General features: G+C 45.2%; 1 protein-coding gene across 1 annotated transcript in view; it reads left to right on the forward strand.

The window, feature by feature from the left end:
• Positions 1-18,704, forward strand: part of Stk39 (serine/threonine kinase 39) — a 273,478-nt gene that overhangs the window by 112,258 nt on the left and 142,516 nt on the right. The window contains exons 8-10 of the mRNA XM_051166094.1: positions 205-338; positions 7,277-7,325; positions 7,436-7,501. Coding sequence (XP_051022051.1) covers positions 205-338; positions 7,277-7,325; positions 7,436-7,501 — 249 coding nt within the window. The remainder of the gene's footprint in view (positions 1-204; positions 339-7,276; positions 7,326-7,435; positions 7,502-18,704) is intronic.

Consider the following 18,704-nt stretch of genomic DNA (forward strand, 5'->3'; position numbering starts at 1 on the left):
AGGAGGGTGTGGGCAGCTTTGCAAAGGGAAATATGTTCCTTCAGTACAGGACTACTGTAGGACCACTACAATCCTGGGGGAAAAGCACGCTTGTAACTCAGTCAAGGACGTCTTTGATACTTTTGTGGAAAAAAAAAAAAAGTGAAAATTCCACCACCACTCCTTCCTCCACAGAGCGGGTCTCCTCCTTTGTTTTTGCTGCAGGTGCTAATGTTGACTTTGCAAAATGACCCGCCCACTTTAGAAACCGGAGTAGAGGATAAGGAAATGATGAAAAAATACGGCAAGTCCTTCAGGAAGTTACTTTCACTGTGTCTTCAGAAAGATCCTTCCAAAAGGTATGCCACGCTCAGAGTGGGAACGAGGAACCTGGTTTGAGTCCTGGCAAAGCCTATGTTTGTGGATGAGAAAAGGATACCTTGCTGTGTTTGTCCCTCCTCCCCCACTTGACATCCTTCCGGTTAGTGGGAAGCAGGCAGCATGGCTTAAGGGGAAGGCGGAGGAGGAAGAATTGATCTCGCTTTCTCCAGGTAGGCAGGTAGGCGGAGCCACGGTAGAAAAGGGAGGGGACCAAGGAGAAGCCAGAAGGCCCTGACGGAGGTGAGAGGAGCTGAGCTAAAGTCCTGCACTACTGAGGTTGAACTGACCCCTCAGGATCTGAACATCCGGCCAGCTCCAGTCTGAACCAGGCCAGTTACTGAATTTTACATGAGCTTCCTTTTAGTTGCAGAACAAGTTGTTAGGGCTGTTTAAAAGATTATCAGAGGAGAAAAGCGTACCTAGAAAGGTTAATCACGTGAGCGGAAGCGGCCGGCTTTAAAGTAACTTCGTGTTTCCTCTGTGTTCTCATGTTACTGCCCAGGACTGGATCAGCTGTTTCTTCCTTTTTAATCCCGTGACTTTGAAATACCCCTGGTGTTGATTATGGAACCCAGAGTGCTTTAGAATCTAAAATCACCCAAGGCTTGTAGAGACGTGGCATCTCCCTTACAGGCCTGTCTGCCATAGTTCATCCAAGGCGCCACCATTTTACTTAGCTATAATAGTAACAACAACAACAACAATAATAATAATAATAATAAACAACTTCTTCTGGAAGTCTCCATTCAAGGAGGGAACCCTGTTGCTGGAAAGTATTGCTTTATCCCAGTTGTAAACTTTGTGTAATTTACCAGGCTTTTTACATTTTTACAGTATTACTCTCAGGCCACGTTTCTTTAGCCTAAGCACAGTTGTTGTGAGACTTTGTGACTATGTGCTATTGCAAATCTTTCATTTATTTCCTGCATGTAATCCCTCAGACTGTTTCTGCTCGACATGTCTCTCGTCTTTGTGCTTGGTTTTTAGGGGTTATTTTTCTTCCAGTGTCACGTGATCTTTCACTAGGCCTTCCTACCCCTCTCCCCAAAGGGAGACTGCTCTGAGATCCTAACTTTGTTCTTTATCTTCTGCTTCTCCTTGTATTTTTGCCACAAGGACAAATGTGACATTACAGGGAACTGGCTGAGCCTCCACACCTGGTGAGAGCCAACCTTGTGTTTCTGTTAGTTCTGGGCTTTACTGGCAGCCTTCGGAGTTCTGGAACAAGTTGAGAGCCACCTAGTGGCTGTGGTGAGTGATGTCACACAGCTCTGAAAAAGGTTCCTTAGGGCAGAACTGCTAGTGTTCCAATGGTCTAACACAATAGACCATTTTTGTTTCTTAGTAAACTTAAAGACATTTCCAGGTTGATTCACTGTGTGAGTTCAGACGTCTGATTCCCTCTCTGTGTGCGTGTGTGGGAGACAGTGGGCCAGAGAGGAGAGATGCAGATCTTCAGAAGGCAGCCACACACTGTATATTGCTGTGCACATGAACCCTTTCCCTCATGTGTGAGCAGTTGAGGGCCTCCTCTAAATGCCGGCCCTTTAACCCTACCCTCATAACTGTGCAACTGCTCCCCGTTAGAAGGGTTGTAGACCAATAGTGCCGCCTCCGCTTCCCAGAGGCTCTTTCTTTCCAAGAAAAGACGTGGATGTTAAAGATGGATGTGACGAGGTTAGGAAAAGTAAAAAACAAACAAACACAAGAAACCGCCATGGATTGTGAGGATGGAAAAAACTATATTGTTGGGTTGTTTTTAATGTAACCTGCCATTTAAAACACAACCAGCATGAAATATACACATAGCATGATGCACATGACAAAATTTTGAAATGATGATTTTCCCAGGATATATTTAGTCCCTTCTGCTCTTCTGCTCTGTCATGCTGTTTAAGACTTTCTGCTTTTTTTTTTTTTTTTCCTCTGTTGTGTTTTTCTTTCCATTCTCTTCCTGTAGTTTTGCACTACTGACTGGGTTTCCTAGCTCTTTTTTATTCTCGTTGCCATGAATTCATTTCTTTGTCCATGTAATGGGCCTAGTAATGCTCATTTCAGAGGACTGCTCTGAGGATGCAGGCAAGTGACACTTGAGGCACACAGCAGAATGCGGGGTGGGCTTCAGAGCTTAGGAAGTATCCACTCTGGCTGGGAGGATTGCAGTGATTTTATGTACTAATCACAGCAGGCTAATGCCATATATACATATATATATATATATCACTATTATACTGTACACATTTGTTGACTTACACAATAAATTCAAATGTTTTGGAAGACTGTACACTCATCTTTATATGTGGAGACTCATAGAGTGTAGTCTGGAGGAGATTTAAGTCTTCTGAAGAGAGTTTCAGGAATGGAAACCAGATTCAAGTGGGTTTAGGAGTTGAAGGAAAGTGCTAACTTTTATGTGTCTGTGCTGCCTGCATTCGCTCATCTCCCTACGATCTGAATGCATTGGCAGCAAAGCCATGGTGCTGCTAAGAGACCTGAGCAACCAGTGACAAGCACAGTGGCAGGACACCCAGGACAGATTCCCTCCTGTGCTCGCATGCCAGGCTCTGTACTGTCCTTGTGACATGGAGCCGAGGTGGGAGCCCTGTGCCCCGTGGAAGTTTGTGGTTTACGTTAGCCCAGGCAAAGTTGCTCGTATTTGCATAGCAGGATATCTTGCTATTTCCTGATAAAAATGAGCCCTGCTCTTATAGATTACATACTCCTAAGTCATGACACCCTATAGAAAGATTGAACATTTATATTGAGCACTAAATGGGCAGATGTTACATAGACAAATCTGTCAGAAGTGCGTTAAACTGGAATATTACGTTGCCGAGGGAGGGAGGCTGTGCACAGCAGTTCTGCCTGAGGTCAGTAAACTGTTCGAATTTATTAAAGCATGTTTTGAGAACTGTTTAGACTGTATAATACTTGTCCCGAATCCTTTGAGATTCATTTTAGTCTCAGTGGGCTTTGGCCCATCCATATGTATCAGGAATCTGGTGAGAGATTTTCTTCTGAGACTATTAGTGCTTGCAGAATACTGTGTTGTTTTTTGGGTTTTTTTAAAATAGATTTCAGGTTCAGTCATTCATAGCCTGGACTATTTCAGGTGCTTGTAGCATTTTAGCATTTCCTGTAAAACAGTGTTTCTGCTTATATTGCCTGTTACATTGCTGGGTGGTGGTTAGCAGCCATGTGAGAGGTGGCCAGACCATGCCTTGCTCCAGTAGAACTCAGTTAAAAGACAGGTTGTCTTGATGGTTCCACAGGAAGGCGTATAGCGGTGGTTTCCATAGCATAAATGACAGTAAGTAAGTAAGGAGGCAGGGACATGCAAGCCTAAGTGGAGATGGGCAGCAGGCACCTCTTTTTGTCTCTCACTTTCGTTTCCCTCTTTTGCTTACTTCCCCGTCCCCTACTTTCTCATGAAGGTAGCTTGGCAGATGTGAGGTTTCACCCCAAAGCTGACTTCAGTACAAAAGAAACCAATGACCTGCTGTTGAATTGTTCTCTGTATTGGATTAGGGTGACCTGCACCTTAACAATTGTTTCTATTAAAAAAAAAAAAAAAAAAAGAATGTGGTTGTTTTTTTCAAGCAATTTCTTCTTCTGGTGCTTTTGTGATGAAGGGTGATGGTGGAGAGGAGTGGGGGAAAGGATTTTCTCTGCAATACGCTTTCCCCCTTTACGCTTTTGGTTGCCATAGAAATAACCTTTCTCTGGAAGGGAAAGAATTTTCCCAGTCCTATTTGTCAAGGTCAGTCTCGCATTTCACAGCCCTCTTTCTGCCTTGATTTAACATCTGACCCTTGCCACGGAGAAGAAGTATGAGGGGTTACCGAGGAAAGGGAAAATCATTTTGGGCCCCCAACTTGGCAGCTCTTCTGTCCCCACTCTTTGTTTTGCTAGGGTGCACCTCATTTTTACTGTGTTTCCCATCTTTTTTTTTCCCTCACTGTGCTGAGCAGATGCTTAGACTTCAGTGATGGCTAAACTTAGCCGCAGGAGATACAGTCCTGCGTGCAAATGTCTACCAGCATCGCTGTCACTTCACGCTGGGGTGTGAAATTGAGCTATGATAGTTTGCTGTTCTGTGCTGGGCATTGGGAATGCAAAAATGAATTCTACAGGCTCTTTGCCTTCGAAGGGCTCATAACACGATCAAGGGGAGCTAGCGGGGAGGAGTGACCATCATATATTGAGGTAAACACAGCGTGAGAGTGGGAAAAGCCTGTTCCCAAGCACCAGGTTCGGAGCAGTGAGTTCTATTCACAGAAACTGGGAGAGAGATCCTGAGGATGTTGACATCTAAACTGTTTCTTGACTTAGGAGCAAAGTGAACTAGTTAGTTATGAACCATTTTCAGTCGAGAACAGCAGGCTCTGCTTTGTCACGAGTGAGCAAGAGACAGGCGAGAACGCCATCGTAGTTGAAGGCAAAGCACATCAGAAGATTCGGTGTCACTTGAACGTGGTGATTGGGTTTCTTTCAGGAGACTGCACCTCTGAGGAGAGGCAACACGGGATGATGAGCAAGACAAATATACAGCAAAATAGTAACCGAGGCATCATATAAAACGGCTAGGTCCTTCCTCATCTCCAAGTTCTTTGCTTTTTAAACAAGATGCAAACTCATTCATCTAATGAATTGGCCACGGGATATGCCTCTCCTGTGGTTTAGACTCTTATTTACTCAAAGTAGCTTTCAGTTAGCAACTCTTGTGGTGGATGCCTAACTTGGGCTTCTTTGAGAGGGACCTATAGCTAATATTCTCGAAATTTAAGGGAAACCGATAAATGTTAGGACAGAAATCTTCCTTGCATAGAAATACAGTTTTGGACTCTGAGACTTAGGCAGACGGCAGCCCGTGTGCGTGCCTGCTGAGGCTCCCTCGTTCTCCGTGAGTTTGGTTTCTGTTGCATCTGGGTGAGGCCTCTGGGTTCCATAGCAGTAGCCGCCTATCGTTTTAGGCACAAGGACAGTTTCTAAACTTGTCCTCATCACCCTAATATAGTCCTCTTTGTGCTTTAGCCTGTGAGGACAGTAATGTCCCATGGGGCTTTCTTCTCCCTTCCAGCTTGCCATCAGACAGTTTTTAAAGAATATAGAAAGCGTGGGAGACAGCTCAGTGTTTACTTCGGCCTCACCTATTCCATCATTATCAGCACTTAGCATTTCCCATCCTGTGTATGTGCTCATTTTATTTACAGAAAGGAAGGGACAGCAGATCACTGCATGTTTCTTCTAAATGAGGTCATGCTGTTATGATGTCATCATGATGCATTGTCACATTTAAGAAAATGGGCAGTATTTTCTTTAAAAAACAAACAAACAAAAAGCCAGGCTATGTAGTAGTGAATTACAGATCTGTTTCTAAATGTGTTTCGTAATGTTTGGTGCTTCCTTTCCAAACCTAGTGTTTAGCCAGGGGAATGAACTGCATTTGGCTTTATATTTTAGGTCTACTTTTATCTAGAATACTCCCTCATCTCTCCCCGTGATTCCTCTTGGAAGATGAGGGGCTCGTCGTCTAGCAGATTGTACTGTCGCCTACCCTTTCTCCTTTCCTCCTACTTCCTCCCTCTTCCTCTCTTTTCCTCCATCCTTTCCTTTTGTTAATGTAGGATGTAGCCTCTTGGAGGGTAGGCAAGCGTTCTCCAGTGACTAGAGTCTCCAGCCTTATAGGATGAGTATCAAGGCAGGCCCTTCCCCGTCCTGTTCCTCCTTTATACAGATACAAATAGAGAAAATGGATGTGAAATGGAGTCCCAATTAAGGCATTATTGACCGAGGAAGCTAATTTTTTATGGCTGATTGTCAGTTGAACATAGAAGGAATGCTGAAAGTAGGAAATCGATGCTCCGCTCTGTCCCATGAAATATTTAAGGCAAAGATGGTAAAAACCACCGGGAAGGTTTTCAGTCACAGGATAACCATACAGAGCCAAGGCCTCACCCTGTAGGACACTGGCTAATTACTGCGGGGAAAGCAGACCGTCCAGTGTTGAGCTTTGGAGCCTGGGGACTAAGCTCGCTAAGAGTGGACTATCCTAATAGTCGCCACCTCTGTGATGCTGCAGTGCAGTTCATGACAATGTCCCTCACAGCTTGAGAAGGCCAGATCCAGAATGTATTTTGAAATTTCAGAGTCATCTGAACTTTGGAGAATTTACAAACTCTACCAATTGTGTGTTCCTCTGTCCAAACTGTGCAATCTGAAATGCCTCTAAATGCGTAGTTTTATGAGCAGTCTTGTCAGCATTCAGATGCAAGAAGGAAGTTCTTTGAGCCTTCTAGACCTGACTTAGAGTTTATGGGACAGAGAGCATAGTGAAACAGGTCACATGATAACATAAGGAAATAAACACGTCTAGAAGTGCTTTTAAGTGAATTTGCATTTTAGTAACTAACATGCCATTTGAATTTCCTTGAAAAAAAAAAAAAAGCCAGTGGTCCATATACATTTGAATTAGACTAGATCCTGGCCCACAGGGTCTATCCCATTTCAGTAGCTGCTGTTCCCTGGAAATCACAGTGCACAGCAGACTGTAGGTCCTTTGACGGGGTCATGTTGCAGTTCGTATGGCTTCTTAGTGAGAGGTCACAGAAGTTGGTGTGCCAACTCTCATCAGCTCCCACGCTGACACCCTGAAGCAGAAGAACGGAGGCTGGAAAAGTGACTGTGCCCAACCATTGACTCACAAGACTTTATGTGTATGTGGTAGAGGAATTTGGAAAGAACCAGAAAACCGACACCGCTTCACTCGGTGCCAGCTTGTGACTGACGTAGTTGTTGGTTTTGCTTGCCCTACCATCAGTCTTCCAGAAATGCGCTGAGGTTAAGCTGTAGCATCAAGGCAGTGTATTTATTATATGGTGATTGTCTCAACTCTGATTTATTATTGATCTTTCAGGCCCACAGCAGCAGAACTTTTAAAATGCAAATTCTTCCAGAAAGCCAAGGTAACATGCTTAACCCCCCCCCCCCCCCAAGTCAATCTGCTATTTTGAAACGGCCTTGAGCTTGCATGCGTCTGATCTGGGGTTCAACTCTGGGGTCATTTGTTTTGCAGAACAGAGAGTACCTGATTGAGAAGCTGCTGACAAGAACGCCAGACATAGCCCAAAGAGCCAAGAAGGTAAGCACCACCTGCCCCCAGCGCCCCGAGGGATCCTCTTCCCCCAGCCAGAAGTGAAAACCATACAGAAGCAGGAAGAAGGTTCCCACACACAGGGTAGAAATTATCTGATCCGCATCACTCTGGTAGTGAGTTTTCCTTCTGGTTGTCTCGGGTTGCTGTCCCATGTTTGGGCGTGGAAGCAGTGTGACGATAGCATGGTTTTAGTTTTGCATGCAGCAGCACCCCCACCCCCCAATAAAGACTAGAAACTGTGCATGTAAGCAAGGTTTAAATATTGGAGAAGCGAGATTGCTGTAGTACTTTCCTTTGTGTTTGTGCAAAAGAGGAATAGTCAAGTTTTAAAACCTAGTTTGAAATGATGAAGTGAGACATGTATTTAATGTATGGAAAACTGGTCATGTGTGTATGTTCACAAGTGCACATATGCTTGTGGAGGCCGGAGGTCAAGGGCAAGTGTCTTTCCTTAGTTCCTTTCTACTTGTGTTTCGAGACTGTGCCATTCATTGAGCCTTAAGCTCACTGACTCGCTGGTCGGCCAGTGAACTGCTGGGACGACATGCTTGTCGTGCATGCTCTTAACTCCACTACAAGCCGACGCTACGGTGATAGTTGTTCGCTGGGCCTGGAGTGTTTATGGCAGCGCTGGCAGTGCAAGCACAGGCCTTCGGTCTTTATTGACTGAACCATTTTCCAACCCCCAAACTTGATTATAATATCTGTGGGATATAATTCATTTCTCACAAAAGACCCATGATTCTTTTTTGTTTTACCTATGGTCACTAAGATTTGATTACCTACAAATTTTCAGTTCTAGGTTTTAGATTCTCAAAATGGGGATGCAGGTTTGTATGAATTTACCTGTCATGGATTATTTTATTATTTTATTATGGATTTCATTATGATAATATATGAAATCTAGTGAACTGTAGCCATCGGTTTGATTACTGGGTTTTAAATTTAGTACCATCTATTAGTAATTAAAAATGTATACCCTGTAGATTTAGGAAGCAAAGTTTCTTGCTTGCCTCCATGTCTGCTGGCTTAGACAGAAAGCTGAGGGGATCAAAATTGTGTGTGATATGAGTGGAACTGACAGATGGATGTACTTTGGACACCGAGTCTCATCACATCCAGGATTAAGTGAGTGAACACTAACTTCAAAGCTTTGACAGTTTAAAAACCATTCTTCCCAAAGTGCACTTAGCTGGAGCTGTAGACTAGTATTAAGTCATTCTTCAGTTAGATGTGAGTGAGTGACTCCTTCCCCATAAGTGTCTGACCTCGACCGGCCGCTCCGCAGCGCAATTGCATCTGGTCTTATGGGGTTATTACAACATTCACTTAATCAAAGCCCGGATTCCAGGCCTCTGGCCTGTCCAGCTGCAGATCTGAAGGGGCAGCACCAGGAAGTCAAAAGCTCCCATCTAGTGCAAGAGAGTGTGCCAGGATCTGGAATTGCCTGGCAAGTTCGAGGCCTTCGGATGGGAGGCAGAGAGAGGGGCCTGAATCTATTCCTCACGTGTTGTTGGAGTCTAGCCCAGGATCTTTTGATCAACTATCCAAAATATCATCTAGAGATGAAAAAAAAAAGTGTCAGAGTTCCCCTGGCTTCTCTCTGCAAGGGACTGTTTAGCTTGTTGGCTCTGTGCTTTGTTTTGCTGTCTTGGCAGCAGCACGTTTTATCTGTTCCCCCAGTCTCTGCACGTTGGGTTATGTGTGGCACCTCCTTCCTCCCATGTCCGCACCATCTCAGCAGCCTATTCTTGCTCCCTGACAGCACTGGAATCCTTTCACCCGCTTATCTTTTCTACTAATGTTCATTTCTTGTTTCACTGCACAGCCCAGAGTAGCCTTGAGCTCTTGATGCTTTGGCCTCAGCATAGATGCTTGCACTGCAGGCATGCCGCAGTCACTGTACATGGCTTCTCTCCTGCTTTCTTATGATGTATTTATTTATTTATGTGTTTTCTGTACATGAGTGCTCTATTTGCATGTATGTCTGCATTACAGTAGAGGGCATCAGAGCCCATTATAGATGGCTATGAGGCACCATGTGGTTGCTGGGAATTGAACTCAGGACATCCTGAAGAGCAGTCAGTGCACTTAACCTCTGAGCCATCCCTCCAGCCCTTAAATTCTTACAAAGTGGTTATTTTATGTATATTGGTGTTTTGTCTACCTATATGTCTGTGCACAGTGTACATGCCTGGTGCCCATGGAGGCCAGGAAAGGGCGGCTATGACCTGAGACCAAAGTTACACATGGTGATGAACTGCTATGTGGGTGCTGGGAATTGAACCTGGGTCCTCTGGAAGGACAGCGAGTGATCGTAACTACTGAGCCATCTCTCTTGGTCTAGCCTCCTCTGGTTTTCCTTTAAAATTATTTCTTTTATTTTTTGAGATTATAATATAATTATTCCTATTCTTTCCTCCAAACCCCCCCATATACCCCTCCTTGCTCACTTTCAAATCCATAGCCTTTTCATCATTAATTGTTTTACATACCTATATGTACATGCATATACATATATACCCATAAATATAGTCTGCGCAGTCTACATAGTGCTTACTTGTATGTATATGTTTTCCATACTGGCTATTTGGTATTAAGCGGCCAGATTGGTGTGCTCTTCCCTGAGGAAAACTGTTCCTCCCACTCTCAGCATTCCTCGGTTGCCTGTAGTTCTTTGTGTAGGCCTGAGGCCTTGCACTCTTTCCTCAATCCATTTGAGCATGTCAGTTGTCCTCCTTGCTCAGGTCATGTTGGTGAGGTTTTATGGGTGTAGCTTCTGACCCTCCTAGGAGACACAGTCTCACAGCAGTCTTCTCTTACAGTCTCTGGCTCTTACAGTCTCTACATCCCTTCTTCCTCAGCGTTTCCGGAGTCCTGGGTACAGGACTGTTTCATGGATGTATCCACTGGGACTGGGCTCCGCACTTGGCATCTGGTCAGCTGTGGTTTCTGTAGCGGTCCCTATATCTGTTGCAAAGAGAAGCTTCAGCGATGAGGGCTGAAGACTCCACGTACTGTGGGCATCAGGACATATGTTTAGAATGTAAATCCAGTGCTTTCCACCAGACATCTGTGGTAGATTTCTATCTTTCTTTCTATCCCCTGTTCTAGTTTTCCTTAGACCTTGCTTCAAGATTAACTTTCTGACTATGCTCAGGAGTGCCTTTCAAATAAACCAAAATGAATTTGAGGAAAGATTAAAAAAAAAAAAGGAAAGAAGAGAGGAAAAAAAAAAGAACACTTTCTGCCTAGTAAAGGCCAAGGTTCTTACTGTTGAATTTCTAACCTTACAGTCTAACCTCCAGCAAATTGCACCCTATCATAGCCCAGACTTTCCCTGTAGACTTCTAGCAACTTGAGAAGATGAAGAATCTGCTCTGGTTATGACTTTATTTTCATCCTTTAAAAGTATTTTATTAGATAGTAGTGTTTTGTATATCCCAAATCCCATTTTGTCTTTATTTTGGAGCGGTAGAACTGAGAGATGTGAATTTCCAATCATATCTTCTTGTGTGTCTTGGATAGTCTGCATCATCATTATCATCATCAGTATTATTGGAATTATTTTTGCTTTATGACTGAGTCTTAATATATAGCCCAGGCTACCCTTTAACCCATGAATTTGAGGCCAGCCTGGTCTACATGGTAAGTTCAAGGCCAGCCAGGTAACCCTGTCTCAAAACAAAACAAAATAGAACAAAACAGAAAACAACTAAGGAGAAAGAGAACTCACTCACTGCCATGGTTGGTACAAAAATTTCATCAATCTATGTTTCTGTATTTTAAATACAATCCAAAAACAAACAAACAAACAAACAAAACAAAACCATTGGCCCTATTTGACTGTAGTATGTGTTTGGGAGTCAGTGGGTAGAAATATTACAGTTCACATTTATTTAATACTGTGTTGCCTTATGTGTTTTCACTTTGTGCTTTGAAATAATTTCAAACTTTTAAGAATCTGAGAAGAATGCTGTATAATGTTCCATAGATACGTTCTCCTTCACTGCTCGCCCGGAACAGTTCAGAACACAGAGCACGGCGAGGCCCTGTGCTCATAGTTGCACTTACAGTTTGTATTTCCCCCAAACAAGGACGGTCTCCTACGTCACTACAGTACAGCTGTCAAAAGCAAGACGTTAACGCCAGCCTGCACGTTCTGTCGTGTGCTGCTCCGGTGGTAATCAGTTTACCAGCTTGGTCAGTTTCCCTGCAGGATGTAATCCATACTTCTTTTAGCTGCCCCGCTTGCCTTAACCCAGAGCAGTGCTTCTCACATAGTTAGTTATACTTGTGAAAAAGCCAGGTCGGTTAGTCTGGAGAGCGTCCTTCACTGCAATTTTAGCTGGTCCTTATGATTCGACGCACGGGAGTCTCAGGAGTGATGCTGCATTGTATACAGAGGCACATCCCGTTACGTCATCCCCACCCTGCTGATGGAGTGGCAACTGCCTGCTTTAGGTGGTGGCTGCCAGCTTCTTCACTGAAAATGCAAGCGCTGTTCCCTAAGAGGAGGGACATACTCGTCTCCCAGGTCACGACATCTTTTTTTCCAAGGCCGCGTTTTTGTTCTGCACCGTTGTGGCTGCACATCCATAGGATGCCATGGGTAGGGATTTGTAGCACACAGGATATATTTGCATCATATTTAGGCAAGACGCGTAGCTGGTACTGTCCTCCCCACGCCCCGCCCCCGCCCGAGCTGTCCTGGGCACAGCTGTGGCCAGCCGAGCAGCCTGACCTCTGCCACACTAACATCACTGGTTCTGTGATGCCTGCATCTGAGCCATGGCCAGCACAGTGTGCCTGGCCCCATGCTCAACAGCAGCAGATTCTGAGTCCATAAAGATTGCCTTGGCTATTATGTGAATAAAGGGGCCATTTGTGGCTGCAGAAGTCTGGCTGTCCTGCGAGCATGTAGGCACAGAGCTGAGGTGGGTGATGGAAATGGCTTGTCTAGCATGGAGCCTACGCACCACTTTCTGGTCAGTTTCCTTCTTTGTTCAAAAGCAGTTGTGCATGCATGAAGGAAGGGCGGGAGCTGTTAATACACCTTGCAGAGGGCAGCATGAAAAGGACTTCCCAGAGCATAGCACGAGTTAGGCCTGAGCTCCATTCTCATTTCTGGGTCTACTGTGCTTCTGCTCCCTCCCAAGAAAGAGAGAAGGGACCAGAAAACAACTAAATGGACTAAGGAAGGGACTGCCATCCAGGCTCATACTGAGTCCTTCAGTTTCAAGACAGGTAGGGTGGATGAATGTCCATACCTTTTATGGCCACTAGGGGGCGCCGTGCCATGGCAGGAAGCTAGAGAGTTTGACAGCTATCTTGAGGATTTGGGTGAACCTCAGGTGGTTGGAGGGCTTGAGACATCTGAAGGGGGAGACGTGGCTAGAGAGAACTTGGTAGCACCACTAGATATTAAGTCACTTTTTGTTAAGCTATTAAATGAAGAGCTAAGCTTCTCACTCAGAAATGACAGAGGCACTATCTTCCTGTGTTTGTGTGTAAAGAGTTGGGCATATCAATTGGGGCAAATTTTGCAATAAATGGTTGTTGTCATATAGCATGTTCAGTTTTGTAAGTCCACATGTTGCTTTTATAGTGCCATTGCTTGTGTTTTATGCTTGCTGTCCTTGGTGGAGGATGCCATGGACTCTCTGCCCCTGCGCCCAGTGGTGGACTCCGAGGGATAGATAGATACAAGGTGGTCCAAAGAGTGGGACTCACTTTTCCTCAAGGAACGTGGTGCACGCATCACAGGATTGCAGAGCTCAAAGGGTGGCAGAGAGTAAAGCCATTAGGTCCTGGCCTTCGTGTACATACTGCTGGTGTGGGACAGGTCACGGGGCTGGTAGATAGGCCCCAGGGAGAGCAGAGAGAAGTACAGTGTTTACTGTGCACTCGCATGTGCTGGGCTGGGCAGCTGGTTCATATTTTCCTCAGTGACCGCATCATTAAAAGAACCAGTAAAGTCCTAAGTGTGATACCTGTTGCATAATAAAGAGTACGCGGTTTGTTAACTAATTAAGAGTGGCCTGAAAAGACCACAACTACTTTTAAATATCTTCGGAAAAGTAAAACCTAATGTAAATAATATTGCTAAGCCAAAATTAAAGTTCACACACTTTAAAAATAAATGGGAAAGGGCCGTAAGTATTTGCCCCAGTTTTCAGACTTACACTGAGATCCTGGGACGCTGGGCCTTGGCTACAGCCGTAGCCGTGGCAAACTGACTCCAAAGTCGGCTTCTCAGCTTCCTGCCATTTAGTCTTCTTTAGATTGAAAAGCGGGAAACTACATTAAAGTTTCTGCAAAGTTGCTTTCTTCCCTCCTGAAAGCTCAGTTCACTAAGATAGTGAAACCAGAAGAAATAAGGTAATCTTAGGTGTGTTCCATGTTTTCCCAGTAGAGGGCAGCAACGAGCTTTAGAGAACCCGAAGGGAAGGCCCTCGTTCAGAAGTCATCGTGTTTGTAGGTGACTGAGGTAGTCTGGTTAGTCAGTTGGCTGTTCTCTTGTTGGGCAGGCAATTGAAGGATGGCAATCTAAGTACTTTTCGCTTTTATTTTGAATTAAACATTTAAAACGTGTGTTACATTCCCCTGTTAAGACCAAAGTAACCTAACATGCGTTTTGCACAATTTATGTCAAAAACCAAAAATCTTAATCTAGAAAGATAGATTGGAGAGCTTCCAGTGTTTCGTGAGTAAATTAATACAGTTTAGAAGTATCAGGATATTTTCAGAAAGTTCCTTGGTCTAAGAGTCTCCTTAGTGCTGGGTAAACAGAGGTAGGAAGGACTGAAAACGTATGCTCGCTAAATCTAAAGGAGGAGGAGTAAGCCGAACTCTGGACCGGTTGCCACACGTGTTTTCCGGTGTTGTGATAATCTCCGTGACCAGATCAACCTGGAAAGAAAAGATTTAGTTCAGTGTATACTTACAGTAACAGTCCGTCTCTGTGGGAAGTCAGGGCAGGAACCATAAAGTTAGGACTACTGCCTGCTGGCTTTCTCACCTAGGGGTGGTGCCGCCCACAGTGGGCGGGGCCTGCTTATGTCAGTCATCAGTGAAGGCAGGCTTGCTCAGCCGTGACCACAGGTGAATATTGTCAAGGCGATTCTTAAGGTCTCTCTTTTCAGGTGACTCTAGGTTGTGCAAAGTTGACAACGAAAGGTGACCCAGATACGCAGATGGATGCTTCAAATAGGCTCGAGGCTGCAACCCTCTTGCCGTTTGTGTTTCTTACTCCCCTCTTGGTAGAGGCAGTTCCATGTGTTGTGGGTTCCATTGAGGAAGAACGGTGATGGTGAACCGTGCCGTTTCTCCTGTTTTAGAGCTGCAGATCAGTATTAGAAAGGTTGGGGTTACTTCTTGACTGGGACTGATCTGAACAGGTCTTCCGAGAGGGTAGGCTTGTTGATTCTTAAGTCTGGAGTCAGTGTAGAATAGATGGCATTTGCTCGGAACAGTGCTTTTGCCACCAGGGGGCGCTGTCAGCATTGTTCATTTCAGAGCAGACAGGAATCCCTCACTGTCTTATAAAAATCCTTGCTGCTGTAGATTGTGTCCTCTTGCTCAGTGTTTGTGCTGGGTGTGAATTTGGAAGAACTGAGGGTAGAGGAAACGGCAGGGGAAAGCATCATCAAGAATTACTTTCAATGCAGTAGGTGAAGTGGGAGAAAACCAACCAACCAAAAACAAACAAACAAACAAAAAAACATTTTTGTTGTTGTTGTTAAATTTTCTCTACTCCCTGGTTTTGACTGGGGTTGGAAAACATGTGCCCTATGATTTTCTGTTCCTCACTTGGAGGTAAGTTTGTGCCTTTTAGATTGAGGTGTCTTTTAAAGTTTTGTTTGTTGTTTTAAAGTTTGGAGGCCCATTTTGGAGGTTAGGAAACTTATTGATAAGAGTTCTGAAGTAAACTGTGGAGAGCTGACAGCTTTCTGTCCTGGAAACACTCAGGCAGAGTCACTGGCCCTGTTTCACAGCAGTCACGTGCCTGACGTCCACATGTGTTCACAGGTGTTCTGCGCTTCCTGTTTGCCTTTGCGAGATTTGCTCATTTTTTCCCAAGAGCTTCTGCACATGGCTGCCTCTTCTGGAATAAGCTGCATAGGTGCTGCATTGAGTGTCCTTACCTCCTCTCTCCTTTCTCCTCCCATCCACGTTCCCTGAGCCTCTGGGCCTGACTCACAGTCCACAGCCTCCTAGTCCTTGAAGTCCTGTCGTACCATTTCTCCTGAGCATAGGCGAACTGTTAGAACAGAAAGATATTTGACTAGAATTAGGAAAATGCCAAGTCCTTCACAGGCTTCATGTCAGTGACGGGATAAGATGCAGAGATGCAGGGCTCCCGTTCCTTACAGGATGAGGCCCATAGCATGGGAGGGAAGGACCGTGCAACGCGTCTCCTGATCACTCTGCTGGTCTGTAGTTCCATCATCCACACCTCAGCCATGGGCAGGCTTTGTAGCGTTGCAGAATTTACATTTGCGCTACTAAGTGGAACATAGGAGTTTCATGACTGTTTTCCATGAAGGCTTTCTACTGGTCCCTCCGTCCAGAAAGCTGCCCTTAAACCAGGTGTCATGCTTTAAATGTATGGTGTCTTCACGTAGTCATCTTGTGACTGGATATTCACGTGGTGGCCAGTGGTTAGATTTGGAAGGTATGGAGACAGGGCCTAGCCAGAGGAAGAGGGTTAATGGGGGTTGGGTTTTGAGGGTTATAGCCCACCCTGTTTTCAGCCTGAGCCTTTTGCTTCCCAATCTTTAGAACCGGAACAAGCATCTGCCTTGAGCTCCCGTCACTACGGAGCTGCACAGCCACGCTTCCCCCTCCACGAGAGACTGTGTCCCCACTAACTGTGATCCAGAGATCATCTTCCCTCTCCGGAGTTGTTGCTGTCAGGTGTTTTGTTACAAGCAGCTCACTGTTCCTGCAGCTTCGGGCTGAAGCTTTCTCACATCCTGTCTCCCTGTAGCCCTGCTTGCTCCACAGTCTTCCGTCTGCACCTCTGTGGCACGTTTGAGCCTGGTTCTGTTGTACTTGATGTCATACAGAGTTCACACACACCCTTAAACTGTGCCGCCGTGCCATCCTGTGAGTTCAGGGAGTAAGATGGTGGCTCAGGGTCCCCTGGTGTCAATGTGAGAGCGTGAGGGGGCTAAACATGTGTTCCAAGGGGCTATCTGAGGTTCCGTTTAGCTCTGTGGGGTGCCTGTGGTTCACAGCTAAGATTTGGGTGCAGCTTATTCAAGGTTTAAAATCCTTCATTACCCTGGCGTTCTGGGAGTCTTTACCCTAAAGTAAGATGGTGGAGCAGGGATGATGGTTTCATCTCAGCAAGGTGGGACCTGCAGGGGGTTGATATTCATCCCTGCTCAGCACGTTCTGGTTGCACTCTTCTCGAAGGCAGGAGGCATGTGTCTCTCCGTTACTTGAAGCATTTTTCACTTAGTAAGGCATTCTTAAACTAGGCGGAAGTTCACGTGAACACCCCCTAATCTTGTATCTGTTTTTACTTATTACCGCCCCGACTACTTCCCCCCACCCCGCCCTTTCACTGAATGCAAATAATTTAAAACTTTCTTATCTCAACTTTAGAAATCTTTAAAATGAGTGTGACAGTGTGGAGAGGGGACGTCACGGACAGTAAGGAACTTTTGGGCATTGTAGGGGCTGGGCGGCGTCAGTCATAGAGACAGCGGGCCATGTGAATAGAGGTGCAGAGCAAGTGTAGAAACAAACAAACAAAAAACAGGCAAGGGTGGGCCTCCCCCTGTTTGAGGCTAATCAGATATGATCAGCGTTTTAGAGATTCAAGACTAACTTCTTGAAAGGCAGAATTATTGTGTACTTTTAGAAAAGATCTTTGAAATTCAGTCATTTTAAAACAAAATGGAAGGAATCTCGTTACCATTGCTTTGATAACAGATTTTTTTTTTTTTTTTTTTTTTTTTGGAAGCTTGCTCTTTAATTACTGCTGACACATTCAGATGCTGACTTAAAAGTGTCGAAGAATTGCTCTTTATGTTCCCAGACTCAAACACAAAGGGAAGGAGCCCCCTGAGCAGTGTGCTAAGCAGCACCCAAGCTAATGAATGCTAAGGACCTTCAGTTCAGCCTGCACTTGCCTTGCTCACCGGTTTGTTAGCAGATGTGAGTGAACTGGCCAGGCTGGAAAGGACCTGTGGGTTAGGGGAAAGTGCGGACCTTGTACAAAGCTTCTGGCAGTGGTCAGAGGAAAGGCTCTGGGGAGCTGTGGGTGAGGAAGGCCAGGGCCGCCTATGTGTGCTTAAAGGGCAAGCTCTTAAGACAGACTCCAGCCAGGCCTGGCTCTGCCACCCACTCCAGGGGGTATCTTTTAGTGTCACCTGTCCCGCTCCAAGCCCCCTGTGTAACATGGGGGAGATTGTTGCTTCTCACTGATTTGTAGGTTTAGCAACCAGAATCCTCAGCTCTGTGGCTTCTCTCAACCTTCCGGCCCCAGTTCTCCAGGCTGACTGGCTTTTGAATCTTCCACATTCTGCTCCGCCCTGTAACTGGAAGTGTTAGTCCCTCCATCTACAGGACCTTAAGTGCATCCCAAGGGGTCACTTCTCCAAAGAACAAAGCTGGACTCACGCTCGTTGGCCTGTCAGTCACTGTCACATTGTCATTTCAGATATTGGCAGACACCCTTTTGTTTCAAGAACTTTTCACCATCATGTTAATGGCTGCATAATATTCCACTGCATTGTTTTTTTTAACTACAGAGGGATGAACATCACTGTACATGCATTATTGCTAAAATGTTGTCTTTATTAGGATATATTCCAAGGAATGAGATTTCTAAGGAATAGGGGAGGAGGGAAGAAGGAGGGAGAGTGGGGTGAGAGAGGAGGGAGGGAGCTATGCTCAGGATGTAGAGTGAATAAAAGTGGCCTATAATTATTTAAATCTAAATCTGAGCCTGGGGTCCTTCATCAGTAAAGTAATACTTTACTTACACAGACAGACAGACATTGCTTGCAGACAGGCAGACAGACACACACTACTTATTGTAGACAGGCAGACAAACACACTTTGCTTACACAGTCAGACAGACTGACGCATTGCTTACACAGACAGGCAAGCAGACACACATTGATTATACAGACAGACAGATACATTGCTTACACAGACAGGCAGGCAGACA

The sequence above is a fragment of the Acomys russatus genome, chromosome 24 (assembly GCF_903995435.1).
Source record: "Acomys russatus chromosome 24, mAcoRus1.1, whole genome shotgun sequence".
Classification (NCBI taxonomy): domain Eukaryota; kingdom Metazoa; phylum Chordata; class Mammalia; order Rodentia; family Muridae; genus Acomys; species Acomys russatus.